General features: G+C 40.4%; 2 protein-coding genes across 3 annotated transcripts in view; one reads left to right on the top strand and one right to left on the bottom strand.

Moving 5' to 3' along the window:
• The first annotated feature begins 2,900 nt into the window (after positions 1 to 2,900).
• Positions 2,901 to 7,213, top strand: LOC113010673 (V-type proton ATPase subunit d 1-like). Its single transcript, XM_026149857.1, has 8 exons — positions 2,901 to 3,223; positions 3,529 to 3,700; positions 3,986 to 4,164; positions 5,389 to 5,468; positions 5,699 to 5,776; positions 5,881 to 6,057; positions 6,152 to 6,229; positions 6,776 to 7,213. The coding sequence occupies exons 1-8, from the start codon at positions 3,094 to 3,096 to the stop codon at positions 6,947 to 6,949; spliced, it is 1,068 nt and encodes a 355-aa protein (XP_026005642.1). The 5' UTR covers positions 2,901 to 3,093; the 3' UTR covers positions 6,950 to 7,213.
• Positions 7,214 to 7,269: 56 nt separating this feature from the next.
• The window catches only part of LOC113010566 (uncharacterized), a 44,254-nt gene continuing 36,282 nt past the window's right edge, over positions 7,270 to 15,241 (bottom strand). For both annotated transcript variants that reach the window (XM_026149678.1, XM_026149680.1), the window contains 6 exons: positions 12,005 to 12,204; positions 11,763 to 11,931; positions 11,574 to 11,683; positions 8,052 to 8,159; positions 7,699 to 7,825; positions 7,270 to 7,535 (listed from right to left, as the gene is read on the bottom strand). In XM_026149678.1, coding sequence (XP_026005463.1) covers positions 7,525 to 7,535; positions 7,699 to 7,825; positions 8,052 to 8,159; positions 11,574 to 11,683; positions 11,763 to 11,931; positions 12,005 to 12,204 — 725 coding nt within the window. In that variant the 3' untranslated portion in view covers positions 7,270 to 7,524. The remainder of the gene's footprint in view (positions 7,536 to 7,698; positions 7,826 to 8,051; positions 8,160 to 11,573; positions 11,684 to 11,762; positions 11,932 to 12,004; positions 12,205 to 15,241) is intronic.

The raw sequence follows: 15,241 nt of genomic DNA, 5'->3' as shown, positions 1-15,241 counted from the left end.
CTTCAGCGGCAAAAAGTATGAAAAAAAAATACTCACAGAGATCTTTGCACAGTGTTAAAATATCTTAAAACATTATATGTATGCATAAAAAGAGATGGGTGACGTGCTTTTTCATGTATGTAAACAATCTGATATTAACTGTGTGTTGCATTATGGGTATTTCCCACATTTTTGCTGCTTTTGAATATCCTGCTGCTGGGGATACCTGCAAGTAAATTTACTTTGGAACATAAATGTGTTGTTGCTTTTAGACTTAATGAGGACCAAATGGCATTTACTTATGTACCCCACGCCTTGAAAATCAGATATATATGTTTGGACTTGCCTGCCTCTTGTGGATTAAGGAGTTTATATTTTTGCTATTGAATAAACACGCTGTAAGCCTACATTCTCCTTGCATTGCTCCATGTGGAACCTATTAAGATGCTAAAAATCATTTTTAATGATTTGCTACTTTAATGTTGATTTTAGAGTAAATGCGGTACACAGGATTAAAAACAAGAGAGTAAAGAATACGTTACTGCAGGCCGACCTGTCTCTCGTAGTTAAACAGTGACTTAACCAGCATTTTGAGGTTTTCCAGGACAATTATGTGAATAGCAGAAAGATAATAAATATTAGACCTTCTTTTGGAGGCTCAGCTCAGTATCCCGAGGAGATGCACAGAGACTTCTGTGTAAATTCCAAAGGAAAGTGGTTATAAATCCTATCCAGGAAATGTGTGGTCCACATAATATATTATCTTGTCTGGGACACTGTCTGCTTCTGCTTTGAAAAATGGCAAATGGGCAAACTGAACGCCATTTGTCAGTAGTAGTTATGTTATGAATGATTATCCCTTTCATGGAGATCCTTATATGTCCATTATGTCCATGAGCATGAAGGAGTTTAAGACAGGAAAGAGCCAGTGTTACAGAAAAAGGCCTTACAGTTAGCCCTAACCCTAACAACAGAAGACAGAAGAAGATCTTTTATAGCTCCAAAAGTTCCCACATAGCAAGCAGGTCTGGCCCGGATCCAGTATCAAGCCGGCACTGCTGGCTGACTTCTGGCATGATAAATGGCAAAATGGTAAATGACCTGTATTTGTATAGCGCTTTATTTAGTCCCTAAGGATCCCAAAGCGCTTTACACTACATTCAGTCATTCACCCATTCACACACACATTCACACACTGGATGACATACAAATAAGACGTATGTCATCCAGATATGGGCCAGGCCTGGCACAGATGCCACTGTTTATGTGATGGCACGCCGTATCTGGCTCGATTGTGGTTTGGTTTATGTGGCCCAGGCTCATAGAAAACAGGTCTGGCCGGGATCCGGCATCAAGCTGGCACTTCTGACTGACTGGTGTCATGGCAGAGTGTATGTCAACCAGATGTGGGCCAGGTCTGGCAATGATGGCAGTATTTATGTTCCTATTTTCCTATTTTAGTTAGAAGGCCAAATGCCATGTTGCAATACTATACTGCTATGGTAGCCAACACTGGTGGCCCAGAACTGAAACTGTTCTGGGCCACCAGTGTGTCTGCAACTGGCCTTGTGCTGGCCCATGTGTGGGTCACCTCTGGCAAACCAGATCTGGGCCACCAAAGAGCCGTCATTCTTTGCGGTATGTGGGCCATGTGTAAGCACTCTGTGTGGGCCAGATCTGGGCCATACCAATTTTGCTATGTGGGCTTCTGGTGAAAAGAAAATTCCAGGTTTTTATTACAAACTGAGATAGACATGGTCAAAAGGATCTGCTGAGTTTTAAACTGAGTATCAGGATGGGAAAGAAACATAATTTAAGATGTGGCAAGGTTGCTGGTGCCAGACAGGCAGGTCTGAGTATTTCAGAAACTATTTCAGAAACTATTTCAGAAACGATCTACTGAGATTATTCTGTATAACCATCTCTAGTTTACATAGAAGAAAAAGGATTAAGGAAGATTAAAAAAGATTAAAGAAGAAATGGTCAGACGAGAAAAACGGGACTTCTCTGAGTTGACAGGAAGGCAAAAGCAATAAGCTTCGTTGAATCAATGTATGCAAAAGAGCGTCTTCTACAGCAGCAGAAGACCACATCAGGAGAAATACTTAGCCTGATGAATCTCGATTTTCTGCTGCAACATTCAGATAGCAGAGTCAGAATCTGGCATAAACAACATGAAAGGACAGCTCCACCCTCTCTTGAATCAGTTGTTCAGGCTGCTAGTGGTGGAGGATATATTGTTGATGCATGTTGAATCCGTGATCATCGCTTACACCCATCTTCTGATGATGGCTTCCAATAATATAACGCACCATCTCACAAAGCTGAGATCATCTCAAACTGACAATGGGCTCATTCACTAATAAGTGTTTACACATAAAATCACTGTTAGAGTCATGAAATGTGCACAAAGGTCAATTCTGTTGGATATGTTAGTGAATGAAACACATTTAAAATCCACAGGCTCATGCTCACTGCCTGCCGTCTGCATAATATCTGCATGCTACACACCAACATTTCTCTGTGTGTAAAAAGCAGTGAGTTTTTACAGCTTACAGAAGCCAAAGATTTCAGGAAATCCTGTTTGAGCTCTTTAAAACATTTTTATATGATTTCACAATCACGTTACATTTGCTGCCATCAGCAAAAATGATCTATGAAAACAATGCAGATGTCATCACTAGTAGTCATTAGTCTAGTGTGTATTTTGAACTATTTAGAACAGAAGAGCAGTGAAGCGGACTTTTTAATCCGTGCTTGTTTAGCTTTTTGTTTTGTTTTTTACTTTTTTCACCCGTGCTGTGTGAACAGAGCAAAACAAACAAACAAAAGAAAAACATCAGGGTCTTTATTTCATTTCATTTTTGAAATTCCTGCTACACAGTGGTTCAAACAGAGTGGGTGAATACACACGAGTCAGAATGAATGTGCTAAAAGCAGGAGCTGAGACAGCAAACACTTTTAGCCATGGAATTTCTTGCTGTCAAAGAGGAAGGAAAAATAACAGCATGAACGTTAGTCAGAGAGGGAATTATGCAGAAGCTGATATATATAAAGAAAAGCTAAAATCACGCTGTGACTGCGGCAGTTCTACTCAATAACTCATTTGGCATTATGGCAACATGCGAGGAGCTCAGCTTTAACGTGGATCACGGCTATCTGGAGGGTTTGGTTCGAGGAATGAAAGCTGGGATTCTGTGTCAGACTGATTATCATAATCTGGCCCAGTGTGACACACTAGAGGGTAAGCCTTTTGTATCACCCATGTAATGTGTCATAATATGCAAATGTGCAATACCTGCAGTCTAAAAAATATTATGCACATGTGAGGGGGTGTTGGAAGCAATCTATCTATCTATCTATCTATCTATCTATCTATCTATCTATCTATCTATCTATCTATCTATCTATCTATCTATCTATCTATCTATCTATCTATCTATCTATCGGTGATCAGTACCTTGTTTAACCTTTTCCTGCTTATTTGGAAATGGCAAACTAACAAGCAGTGGAGTATAAAACATTTGATTTGCCATGTCCTCTGCTCAGATATGAAGCTACACCTTCAGAGCACAGACTACGGTAAACTGCTGTCCTCGTCTGAGGGCGATTTGACTGTGTCGCTGCTGGACAGCAAGCTGAGGGAGAATCTGGTGACTGAATTCAGCTGCCTGCGCTCTAATGCCCTGCCACCCCTGTCTACCTTCCTTGACTATATAAGGTGCGCCTAGTCACTGCATGTGCTTTATTTATAGCTTGTGTCACAGGATAAGCAGACGCACTTGAACAGCATCCTGCAGGTTGGCTGCTGCTGAGATTTTCAGCTAAAGAGGACAGTGTTTACGCAGACAGTGGAGACCTTGTGGCAAACGTGGCGAGGTCATCTTTATGTGATGAAAACCTTCCTTCTGCAACACTCTTTGTGGTTTATAAAAATGGGATGAGCAGGAAACATTTTACAGGGTAAAAGGGATATTCAATTCATGTGGTCTCTGTGTTGCCATAGTTACAGCTACATGATCGACAATGTGGTGATGCTGATCACGGGGGCCCTGAAGAACAAAGATGTGTCAGAGCTGCTCCCACGGTGTCACCCACTGGGAGCGTTTGACCAAATGGCAGCCGTGGGTATTGCCCGCACTCCAGCTGAACTGTACTCAGCCATCCTGGTGGACACACCACTAGGTAATCTCTGTTTTTTGTTTTTTAAAATTTCTAATGGCGGCAAAGATGTATATTATTAATATTTAATTATCTTTTAGCTCTAATACACTTGTGAAAGACCATCATTGACTTAAATATCAATGAGTCACTAAAAACACTTTAGTTTAAACACTTTGCACTGATGCATGCAAAAAGAAAACAGGTCCTGCTCACTCATCCTGCTTCATTAACCACAGCTTACTGGAAGTGGTTTGCACACACAAGCTATTAATTTAGTCATTAGAGCATTATGAACCTTTCTGAGTACAGATACAATATTAAATGCCTCACATGACCTCATCAGACTGGATCTTTTTATCAGTTTATTACAGTGATATAACGTTTATTTCTAATGCATAGCATTATGTGGAGCTCTGTCAACACTGAAATGTGTTATATTGTTATTACTCAAAGTATTAAAGTGCTATTCCAAAAACCAAATAACACCAAAAGGAAACAATAATGTTGTTATATTAGTTGTAGTAGAAGTATTAGGAGTAGTGGTGGGAGTGACAGTAGTTTCATATAATCTTAATGCAACAAAAGCAGTGATGAATATGTGTTTTGGATTCAACTTGTTCAGGCTGTGCCCACTTCATAGTTCGATGACTCCCCAAATTAGAATTGGTTTTAACTTTTTTGTGTCCTTTTAGAGGTTCTCAAAGTGAAAAATCAAGATTTTTACTTATAAAAATGTAAAACTAAAAAGTCATTTCTTTCTTTAGGTGTTTTAGAAAATACAACTGTGGCATCTTTTTGGTAAATTTTTGTAGCCTAACGTTTTAGGTGTCAAATGTCAAAGCCAGATTAGCACTAGTCATTAAAAGGCAATGCACGTTTCTGTTTTCTTTTATTTTTTCCTCCTTGGCTGTTAAATCCTCCTAATGTGTTCATAATACCTTCCAAGCAAGTTTGTGGACTGTTAGTTAGCAACAAGCCTAATAAGCTACTTCTTCTTATTTTAGACTTCTCTGGCTCTCTGTTCCCTCAGCACAGCTAAAAATTAGTCAGTGCTAAAAATTTCAGAGTCATAGTTTACCAAAGCTAAGCATGAAGTAATGGGTGTGAGCAGGGATATAGTAAACACAGTTGTGACCATATGTTATTATTCTTCATGTCAGGAGTGGGCTTCCATTTTTAAGGTCTACTTTATAAAAATATTTACAACATACTGAGGGTTACTGTGTTGTTTTATTCTCACCACAGGTCAGTTTTTCCAGGATGCCGTATCTGAGTGCAGCCTGGATGAGATGGAGGCTGAGATCCTGAGAAACAAACTGTATAAGGTGAGCAGAGCATGGCATAAGATGGCATGACTAACCTATCTCAGCTTTGACACCTGTGTTATAGTATTTGTGGACATGCTATAAATATGCAATAAATTCTTTACTGTAGTTTATACTACTGTGATAAACATGCTAAACAGCTGCACTTAAAGTTTTACTGCCGTGTCTGAACGCGATCTGTTTTTCATGAAATTTGTGCTGATCTCGGTGCCTTTTGTTCTACCGCACAGGCATATTTGCAGTCTTTCCACTCTTTCTGCAAGAGCGTGGGCGGTGCCACAAAGGACGTAATGTGCCCTGTCCTGGAGGTACTCTGGCTTTCTATGATGCATGAGTTTGTTTAACTGAAGTCTTACAAACTACTTGAGATTTGTTTTGCTGTAAATGCCGTGCGCTTTTATGCGTGCTGCAGTTTGAAGCGGACCGGCGGGCCTTCATCATCACCGTGAACTCCTTTGGGACGGATCTCAGCAGTGCAGACAGGAGTGCGCTGTATCCATCCTGTGGCAAACTTTACCCTGGAGGACTGAAACTCCTGGCCCAGGCAGAGGACCATGAGCAGGTCAAGGCTGTGGCTGACTGCTACCCAGTGAGTTTGACCTCATGTCCTTTAAGATGCTGCACGGTTGTTATTGCACATTGAGTCAGACATGTGGTCAGTGTAAACTCAAATTTCCCTGCAGGACTATAAAATGGTTTTTGATGACCCTGAGCCTGGATCAGATTTTAAGACTCTTGAGGACCGATTCTTCGAACAAGAGGTAATAACAGCTTTGTTTTGAACTGTCACGGATTTCTTTCCCACTTTTCAACCTTTTATATAACATTTGAACCAAGCTGACCATTCAGACTTTCAAATATGAAAATCTGACATACAGTCACCAGCCACTTTATTAGGTACACCCCACCTAGTTGGAGCTCCTTTTGTCTTCAGAGCTACTTGAATTTTTAGTAGCACAGATTCAGATTCACAGATGTGCTCTCCTAGAAGATGCTCTTCTGCACACCTTGGTTGTAACTTGGTTATCAGACTGTTGCATTCCTAGTTTAAAGCAGCCTGGCCATTGTCCCATGACTTCTAGCTTCTATGAGAACTGCAGCTCACTGGATATTTTCATGTTTTAGGCCTCTGTAAACCCCAGAGATGACTCTATCATGTTTAAAATCACGTTAATCACCTGCTGAAAGTATATATATTTGTAAGAAAGTACAGGTGATTAATTTAAATTTAGTATTAGTATGTACTTTTCTTGTTAGGCTGCCCTGACTGTAGATTCTTGCAGCTTACACATCTATCATTTTTCCAGGTGAAGCTGAACATACTTTCTTTCCTGCAGCAGTTCCACTTTGGAGTATTTTACTCTTACATCAAACTTAAGGAGCAGGAGAGTCGGAACATTGTGTGGATTGCCGAATGTGTCACACAAAGACAGAAGTCAAAGATACACAACTACATACCCATCTTCCAAAAGACCAGTTAACTAAGAAACAAGGATGTTTTACTACGTTTTAGTACGGATTAGTAAATGTGGTGGACCAAAGTGAGTCTTCAGCATCTTCACTGTTTGCACTACAAACCACAGCCTTGGTGTTACACTGTTATAGCACATCTGTTCCTCATGTGTATTGAGTTTCAAGACCTGATCGCTTACGCCTCAAATTGTTTGAAAGAAATTACTCTTTTTAATTCCAGACTTTGTGTTAATAATTGTCCTGGTCACAAAACAAAGTCTGAAAGGAATGATATTCAATAAAAAGCTGGTTTCAGCCGCTCCCTCCTCACAATGCACTGACACAAATCTTTAAAAAAAATGTTTTTATTACTTGCTACAGTGAATGTGTTTACATTCACATTAATGGGATAATCAACGCACGTCTAAACAGGACAAAAGCGTCACAGGAGGTACAAGAATGTGTGACTACACAGTGGAGTACAACATAAAAGTACGAAGGCAATATGGCACAAACAGTGGTATAAAGAGTAAAGCTGTCCGTTATAGCAGCTCACAGAGGTCAGAAACTGGCCATTTTTGCTCTTCATTAGCTTGTCCTTCCATTACACTTTCACTAAAACAGAAACACACACACATACACACACACACACACACACAAAACAAGTTAAAACTACATGCAAAATATACATTTTGCATGTCTGAATTAAAAAAACTTGCCACAAATACACATTAATACAAGAATAATCATGCATGTCTTATTCAGTGGCCTAACTCACTGCAGTGAACGGGGACCTCCATGGGTATGTAGTTCTGCTGGCAGAGGTGAGCGAAAGCAAATGCTAATCTGCAGGGTGCTCTCGATGAGCTGAGTTTACACACAGACATGAACTGACTGGGATCCACCTGACAACACAAACGCAGGTTTGTGAAAAAAATCACATGTGATCAACCAAAAAGAGAAAAAAAAGGAAAAAAGATGGAGATGGGGAAAACAGAAAGGTTTTCATATTTATCTGTTTAAACTTCCCTCCACGACGAGCTTTCCAAACATAAATGGGATATTAATAAAAATGTTCTGGTGAAGAAACCACCAGGACATGCCTGCTGTGTGGGTTTTTTTGTTACTCACCACCCTGAAACAAGAGCTGAGGGGAGAATCGGGAGAAGAGAACAAAGCGTCACAGCTCGCTGGACTGACGGCTGCTGTCGCAGAAGGTTTGATGCATGTAGGTTTCATCTAAAGTCACAAACAAGCGGGCAAAGCTAAGGAGAACCTCGAGGCTGACAAAAACTCTGCAAACATTTGTAGACACAAGATTTCACAATTTCATTGAAACTCGATTTCAGGAAATATTGGGATGTTGTCTGAAATACAAATTAAAGCAGAACGCAGTGATTTGAAAATGATTTAACCACCGAGAACCAAAACCACAAATCAAATGTTGATGCTGTTCATTCTGTATTTGATCCCAGCAAAACGTTCCCCCCAAAATATTTATGCGGGAGTATGTTTCCCATTATCGTGTATCATTTTTAATACTTTCCAAATGTTTGGTAGATGAAATTAATGGCTCTCGCTTGGAACGCAAACTGTTTTCATAATTCCTGTTTGCATACAAAAGTTCAAAGTAAACTTGATTGTCATCTCTGCTATATACAGTTCAGTATATAGAGACAGGAGACGACGAGGCTCGAGTTCCATACAGTGCAAAAGAACAACAATAAATCCGGGACCGTGTCATGCGAATGACAATAAAGCTCCTTGAATCCTTGAAATATAGGAAGAGTAAGAATAAGAAGAATAAATATATATACACTTTGAGACTGAGGTAAGGGAGTAAATATACACTTTGAGGTAAAACTTACAATTGAGATTTAAAGTGACTTTGAAGTCATTGTAAGACGTAAACCCTCTTTCAGTTCTGAAGGTTCGATTCCAAGCAGGTCCTACAATACAATCAGGTGAATACAACCTCAAATGAGCAACAATAAATGACTTATTACTAGGGCTGGACCATATGATACCGTTCACGTAATACCGGTATAATGTTGGGCAGCAAAATTAAATATCGCGATAGAATACGGGTAAAACGCGCATGCGCAGTGCCTTTGTTTTCATAGACACATGGCGGAAAAAGCGTGGCGGCGACGGAGAATGAGAAAGGCGAAAGCGGATCGTTGAATGAAACGGATGAACCAGAACTGGTTTGTATAAATGCTGCAACTTCAGTGGTGTGGAACTGGTTTAGCTTTCGTCCGTCAGATACACAACAAAGCACTATTTTTGGTAGAGCATGCTAGCAGGCCGTCATTATTACCGTGTTTTTTGGAAATACTGCACACTTAAAATCAATCCTTTGATTTTTCTGAAAATCGACAGTGCCCCTTATAATCCTGTGTGCCTTATGTATGAATTCTGGTTGTGTTTACTGAGCTCGAAACGATGTTATGTGGTACACGGCGCTCAAAAAATCTGTCAAATGTTTTAGTACGACTTTGCTAAGCTACGAAGCCGCACAGCTTGATGGATTGTCGGATTATTACGGCTATCGTAGGCAGGAGCCTCGCGGAGTGATACGTACTGTGCTTCAACATAATATTACCGTGTTGTGTGTGTATAACCTCTTTTTAAGTTTTGTGGATATTATACATGGTTATGCTGAGGACATGTCGGACAATTTCCACTGGAAATGCCTTTTGGTTAAACTGTCAGCAAGGAATTTGCATTTACACTGTTAAATTTTTATATAACTTTAATGCAGATAAAAAACAGCTGCTTGTTTAAGTGAAAATACATTGATGTTTTTTTTGCACTAATAAAGTTGTGGAGTCGTAAAGTATTTTGTCTAGTGTCAATTATATCGTCAGTTATATCTTATCGTACATTTTCAAATGTATATTGTGATAAATATTTTGGTCATATTGCCCTGCTCTACTTATTACAGCATGTCATTATTTATTCAACGCAAATAATCTAACATGCAAAAACGCTGCGCATAAAGTCTAACGACACCCTCACTGCTTCCAAAGGAATTAAGAGACTAACTAGCAGATCAAATGCATGAGATTAACTGATCATTAGTGAGTGTGAGCATCTCTATGAAAGCAGATTTTTGGCAGTTTGCTGCTCTGGAGAATTCAGCTGTGTGTTACCACAAAGTGCTCAGAGAAACTGCTAAAAACCCAAGAGCTACATCTCAGACTCCTGGCACGTAAGATCTTAACGTTCGAGACAGTACATTTATAAAATGATTGAATAAGTGTGGCTTATTTGGAAGGACTGCCAGGAGAAAGCCTCTTCCCTCAAAAAACTGTCACGATCTGTGGGAGGCAGGTCACGTTTTCTAGACGATCCAAATGCAGACGCTTGGACTAATCCTAACAAAAGCGAGCCGTTTATTAAGGCTGATCAAAACTTTGCAAAAATACAAAATAAAAGGGAAAAAGTGGACAAAGACTTTCACTAACAGAAAACTAAATGGGGAAAAACTGGTAACAAGGAACATGAGCAAGACACATGGAAGAAGAACGGGCGTTCCGGCACAGGACAGCGGGACAATATGTACACAAGAGGGTGGTGAGAGGAAGTGAAGGCACGGGAAAGGCAGCAGAAACAAATTAGACAAAAAAATCGGAATTGAGCATTAAGACCTGCAGTGTGAACGTAGCCTAAGTCACTGAGTCGACCATGAACTCCTCCGTATACCAAAGTTTTCTACTCAAATATGAGATCATCGGTCTGACAGCTAAAGTTTGGCATCAACTGGGTCATGGAACAGCTGATGGAACGACTGAAAAACATATCATTTGACGTGTTGCCATGGCGCACTCAAAGTCCAGATCTCAATCTGACAGAAATGATGTGGCGGGCCCTTCAGAGAGCCGTGCATAAGCAAACGCCCAATGAGCTGAAGCAATGTTGTAAAGACAACAGGGCCAAAATTCCTCCGCAGTGAAGTGAGAGTTGTTGTTCATCTGAAGTCACATTTAATAATTTTAAGACTTGCTGAGGACCAAATCATTTTTATGTAAAACCTTAGAGCTGAAAGAGGATTTTATTTATTTATTTTTATATCTTTCATCACTAACAGGGTGATGACATCAACAGATGACCGAGGAACACATTCCACTTCATGCAATTCCAAACTTATGCTATAATGGATGCTGGAGTTGAAGTGTGTACCACTAACAAGCCTTTCTTTGTCCCTTTCTATTTGCCCCCTGCCAAAAAATTTATTTTTATCAGTCATACAAGCAAACAGCTTTCCACTGATCTTAGTACATAAATGGACCCAAGCCCAGAATATTGCTATGCCCAGTGAAGTTTCTGCATCTTGTTTCTGTCTGCTTTTTCTTTCAATGTCAGAGCTTTAACATGTGCTACGGAGTGGTTTATATTTTTTAATGAATTCACTTGAGGGCCTGAAGACCATAACCGTTCATGATTATTTTAATCCTGAGAACATTCCTCGATTATTCAGTCTTTACCCAGTCCTTTTTCACTTTAAAACCTTTTTGTTGTATTTTCGATCAAATGTAGAGTTTAAGTAGAGTTTAAATGATTTACAAATCCTTGAAATCTAGGCTTTATTTCATATTGCACATCTTTTTGAGAACTGGACCATGTGTTGATTAATCTCACTGATCCTACCTGCCAGGTGTAGAGAAAATCCTCCAAGTTTTTAGCCTGAGATCCGTCAAACATAGGAAAATCATTTCCTGCGTCGTTATCGTTGGTCCCAAACAGACCGGTGGAGACACCTGTGCAGGCGAGAACGGTGTATATGTGTGAGAATATGAAGACAGATATTTATAACGGGCCATGCTGAATCTTTCCCACCATGTAACCATCCATCCAGAGTGAAGCTGCACAATTCAAGCGACAGGTCACATGACACAAACATCCCACGCTGACTGGACACCTGCACCACGTTTGATGCTTTCCTGACTGTCACTCCATCATCAGTGAGAAACGTGTGGCTGACGGCGCCGCTGCAGTCGGTCCTCACCTGTGACACAAGCATTTACCCGTCTTATTCCTCATGGCCTGAACGCTCTTTATTCGTCGAGAGTAACACATACCTGCCCGTTGCGCTGAACGCTGATGGTGTGGTTATTCATTTGTATCAGGAGGAGGTTCTGCGTGTCTGTGCCGAGCAGCAGCGTGAACGACGGATCGCGGCCGACGTCTCGGGCCAGGAGCAGTGGACACGAACCTGGCAGCTCATACAAGTGACCGTCAAACGTCACTACGAACTGATCTGCCACCAACAGAGCTTGGTCTTTGGCGAGATAAGAAGGGAAAAACGAAGAATTCATTGAACCCTCATGTGGTGTTACTTTTTTATTGAAAAGGTTGTCACCATCAGGGCTCTTATCACAGCTCCTGACTCTGACCCCTCTGTCTCTGTCCCTTGCGCTGCTGTTTTCACTCAGTTTGAGCTTGTGACGCTCTCCTCTTTAGAGGATGTGGTTCGCCATATTAAGCCCACAGGTTCCCCACGGGATCCTGTCCCTCCACAATTCTTTAAAGAAATTTTTCCTAGTATACAACAGTATGTCCTTGACATTATTAACAGCAGTCTGTCTTCTGGTGTGGTTCCTGCAAATTTCAAACATGCAGTAGTACAGCCACTGCTTAAGAAACCTGGCCTTGATCACACAGTTTTAGCGAACTATAGGCCTATTTCCAAGCTGCCTTTAGTCTCCAAGGTTTTAGAGAAAATTGTTTTTAGTCAACTGAAAGATTTTCTAGATGAAAATGGAATCTTTGAGGTTTTTCAGTCAGGTTTTAAAACCCTTCACAGCACAGAATCTGCATTACTAAGGGTTTTTAATGACATCCTTCTGGCATGTGATTCTGGTAACCATGTTGTTCTTGTCTTGCTTGACCTAACTGCTGCCTTTGACACAGTAGACCACAATATTTTAATTTCTCGATTACATGATGTAGTGGGTAATGGTGGCACTGCACTCAATTGGTTTAGGTCTTATTTGTCAGATAGAACTTTCTCTGTCAGCCTTCTCGGTTACGAATCGTCTTCTGCTCCTCTGTCATGTGGTGTCCCACAGGGCTCAATTTTAGGGCCACTGCTCTTTTCTCTGTATCTACTGCCTCTGGGTTCTATCCTTAGAAGGCATGGGATCTCATTTCACTGTTATGCCGATGACTGCCAAATTTATTTGACACTAAAACGCAAGGATGCCATCTCTATAAAACCTCTCTTGACATGTCTAGATGACATTAAAGCTTGGTTGGCTCGAAACTTTTTAAATTTTAATAAAAAGAAAACAGAAGTGTTGGTGTTTGGACCCAGTGGTCCCTGTGAGTCCTCCTCTGTTGTTTTAGGATCCCTGGAAGTCTATTTTAAATCTGTTGTTACTGACCTTGGTTTTAAGTTGGACAGTGATTTTAAATTGGACAACCAAATCAGAGCAGTGGTGAAGTCCAGTTTTTATCATTTAAGGCGACTGGCAAGACTAAAATCTTTTCTTTCGAGGCAGCACCTTGAAACAGTGATCCATGCTTTTATTTCTTCCCGCCTGGACTACTGTAACTCACTTTATGTGGGGGTCAGTCAGTCATTGCTCTCACGTCTGCAGCTGGTTCAAAATGCAGCTGCACGACTCCTAACAGGAACTCGAAAAAGAGAGCATATAACCCCCGTGCTGGCCTCTCTGCACTGGCTGCCTGTGTCTTTTAGAGTTAATTTTAAAATTCTTATGTTTGTTTTTAAATGTCTACACAGTCTTGCCCCGCCTTACCTCTCTGACCTTCTTCATCCCCACATACCCTGTCGGTCTCTCAGGTCAGCTGACCAGCTGCTCCTGGAGGTACCGAGATCCAGGAGGAAGCTCAGAGGGGACAGGGCCTTCTCTATTGTGGCTCCAAAATTATGGAATAATTTGCCCATGCATGTTAGAGAGGCCCCTTCACTGTCCACTTTTAAATCACGTCTTAAAACCCACTTTTATTCCTTGGCTTTTAACCTCAGTGAGACTTAGTTTCTTTTTTAATGCAGTAGTTATTTAATTAATGATTTCACTCTTCTTTTATTTGTTTTTTATTTATATCTCATGTAATTTTATTTTACAGTTCCAATGTACAGCACTTTGTGTCAGCTGTGGTTGTTTTAAAGTGCTTTATAAATAAAGTTGATGATGATGATGATGATGATGATGATGATGATGATGCGATGTTGGCAGGTCTGGTGAACTCACTGTTTTACAGGGTTATTAAATCAAAAATCTAAACCATTTTATGATCGGTGTCTTTTTGTATTATTTTGTCTTATTTTTTTTTAACTTGACTCACATATAAAATCTATCTCATGCTCCCGTTTCTTTCATTCAGGGAACATTTCTAAGCTAGAGAAAATTGCTGCGTTTGTATCATTGCGCCTGGATGTTTGTAATGCTTAAAAAAATCTCTGTCCCACATTCACCCTCAGTCTTATGGGAGCCACATCTTCTCAAATATTCCTCATCTCATTCTACATCCAGTAGCGAGCCGCGTTGCCACGTAAAAGTTCAACGTGCTGTTAACAACACTTAAATCACGATTAATGTAAAAAGAAAATCATATTAAAACAATAAACATAAATAAAGATATGAATAAGAAAAGGATGTCAGCAGAAGGCCTGATTAAAAGAAATGTTTTGAACTATTAATCAGTTAAACTGAGCTGGAGTGTTAAACTGTTCCAGAGCCTCGGTGCCGCAGGACGAAAGGCTCTGACCCCCCGTCGTCTTCAGTCTTGTATGAGCCAACTAGCATATTAGTGAAAACAGCGAGCAGCACTGTGTTTAACACGAAGTAATCTGGAGTGTGTCCGTTTAGCTTCCTACACGACTGTGAGAATTTTAAAAGAAATTCTAAACTCCACTGGCAGCCAATAAAAACAGAGTAAAGTAGGGGTGATGTGAGCTCGCTCGCTAGAGTGCGTTAGGAGTCTGGCTGCAGCATTGAGCGACACACAAAGTCCTGACAATGCAAAACATAAGCTCAAAAAGACAAAACACACCCGAAGGCACACGTGTACACGCTAACAGTCGCGTGAAGTCATCAGAAATATGTTATTTGTTCCGTTCATCATGGAAACTAAAGGGAAGGAATGTGAAGCTGAAATAATAATAATAAATACTTCATGTTGACATGCAGTGCCCTTTTTACCTACGCCTCCACTCATAGCTGGTCTAACTCCATATTTAGTTACTCCATGCTCATTACTACATGTTTACAACGTATAAGTCATTATTTGTTTTTAGACAAGTGCCTCCAGTACTGATTTACTTAGAAGTGTTATGTTGGTTAGATCAG

Source organism: Astatotilapia calliptera, chromosome 18, assembly GCF_900246225.1.
Source record: "Astatotilapia calliptera chromosome 18, fAstCal1.2, whole genome shotgun sequence".
Taxonomy (NCBI): Eukaryota; Metazoa; Chordata; class Actinopteri; order Cichliformes; family Cichlidae; genus Astatotilapia; species Astatotilapia calliptera.
This window is presented reverse-complemented; position numbering and strand designations above follow the sequence as displayed.

What these genes read in the sequence shown, in the direction of transcription:
- LOC113010673 (XM_026149857.1), top strand. Translation starts at nt 3,094, where the DNA reads ATGGCAACATGCGAGGAGCTCAGCTTTAACGTGGATCACGGCTATCTG. An exon ending in ACCTTCCTTGACTATATAAG is followed by an intron (nt 3,701 to 3,985) that starts GTGCGCCTAGTC and finishes GTGTTGCCATAG; the next exon opens with TTACAGCTACATGATCGACA. An exon ending in TAATGTGCCCTGTCCTGGAG is followed by an intron (nt 5,777 to 5,880) that starts GTACTCTGGCTT and finishes TGCGTGCTGCAG; the next exon opens with TTTGAAGCGGACCGGCGGGC.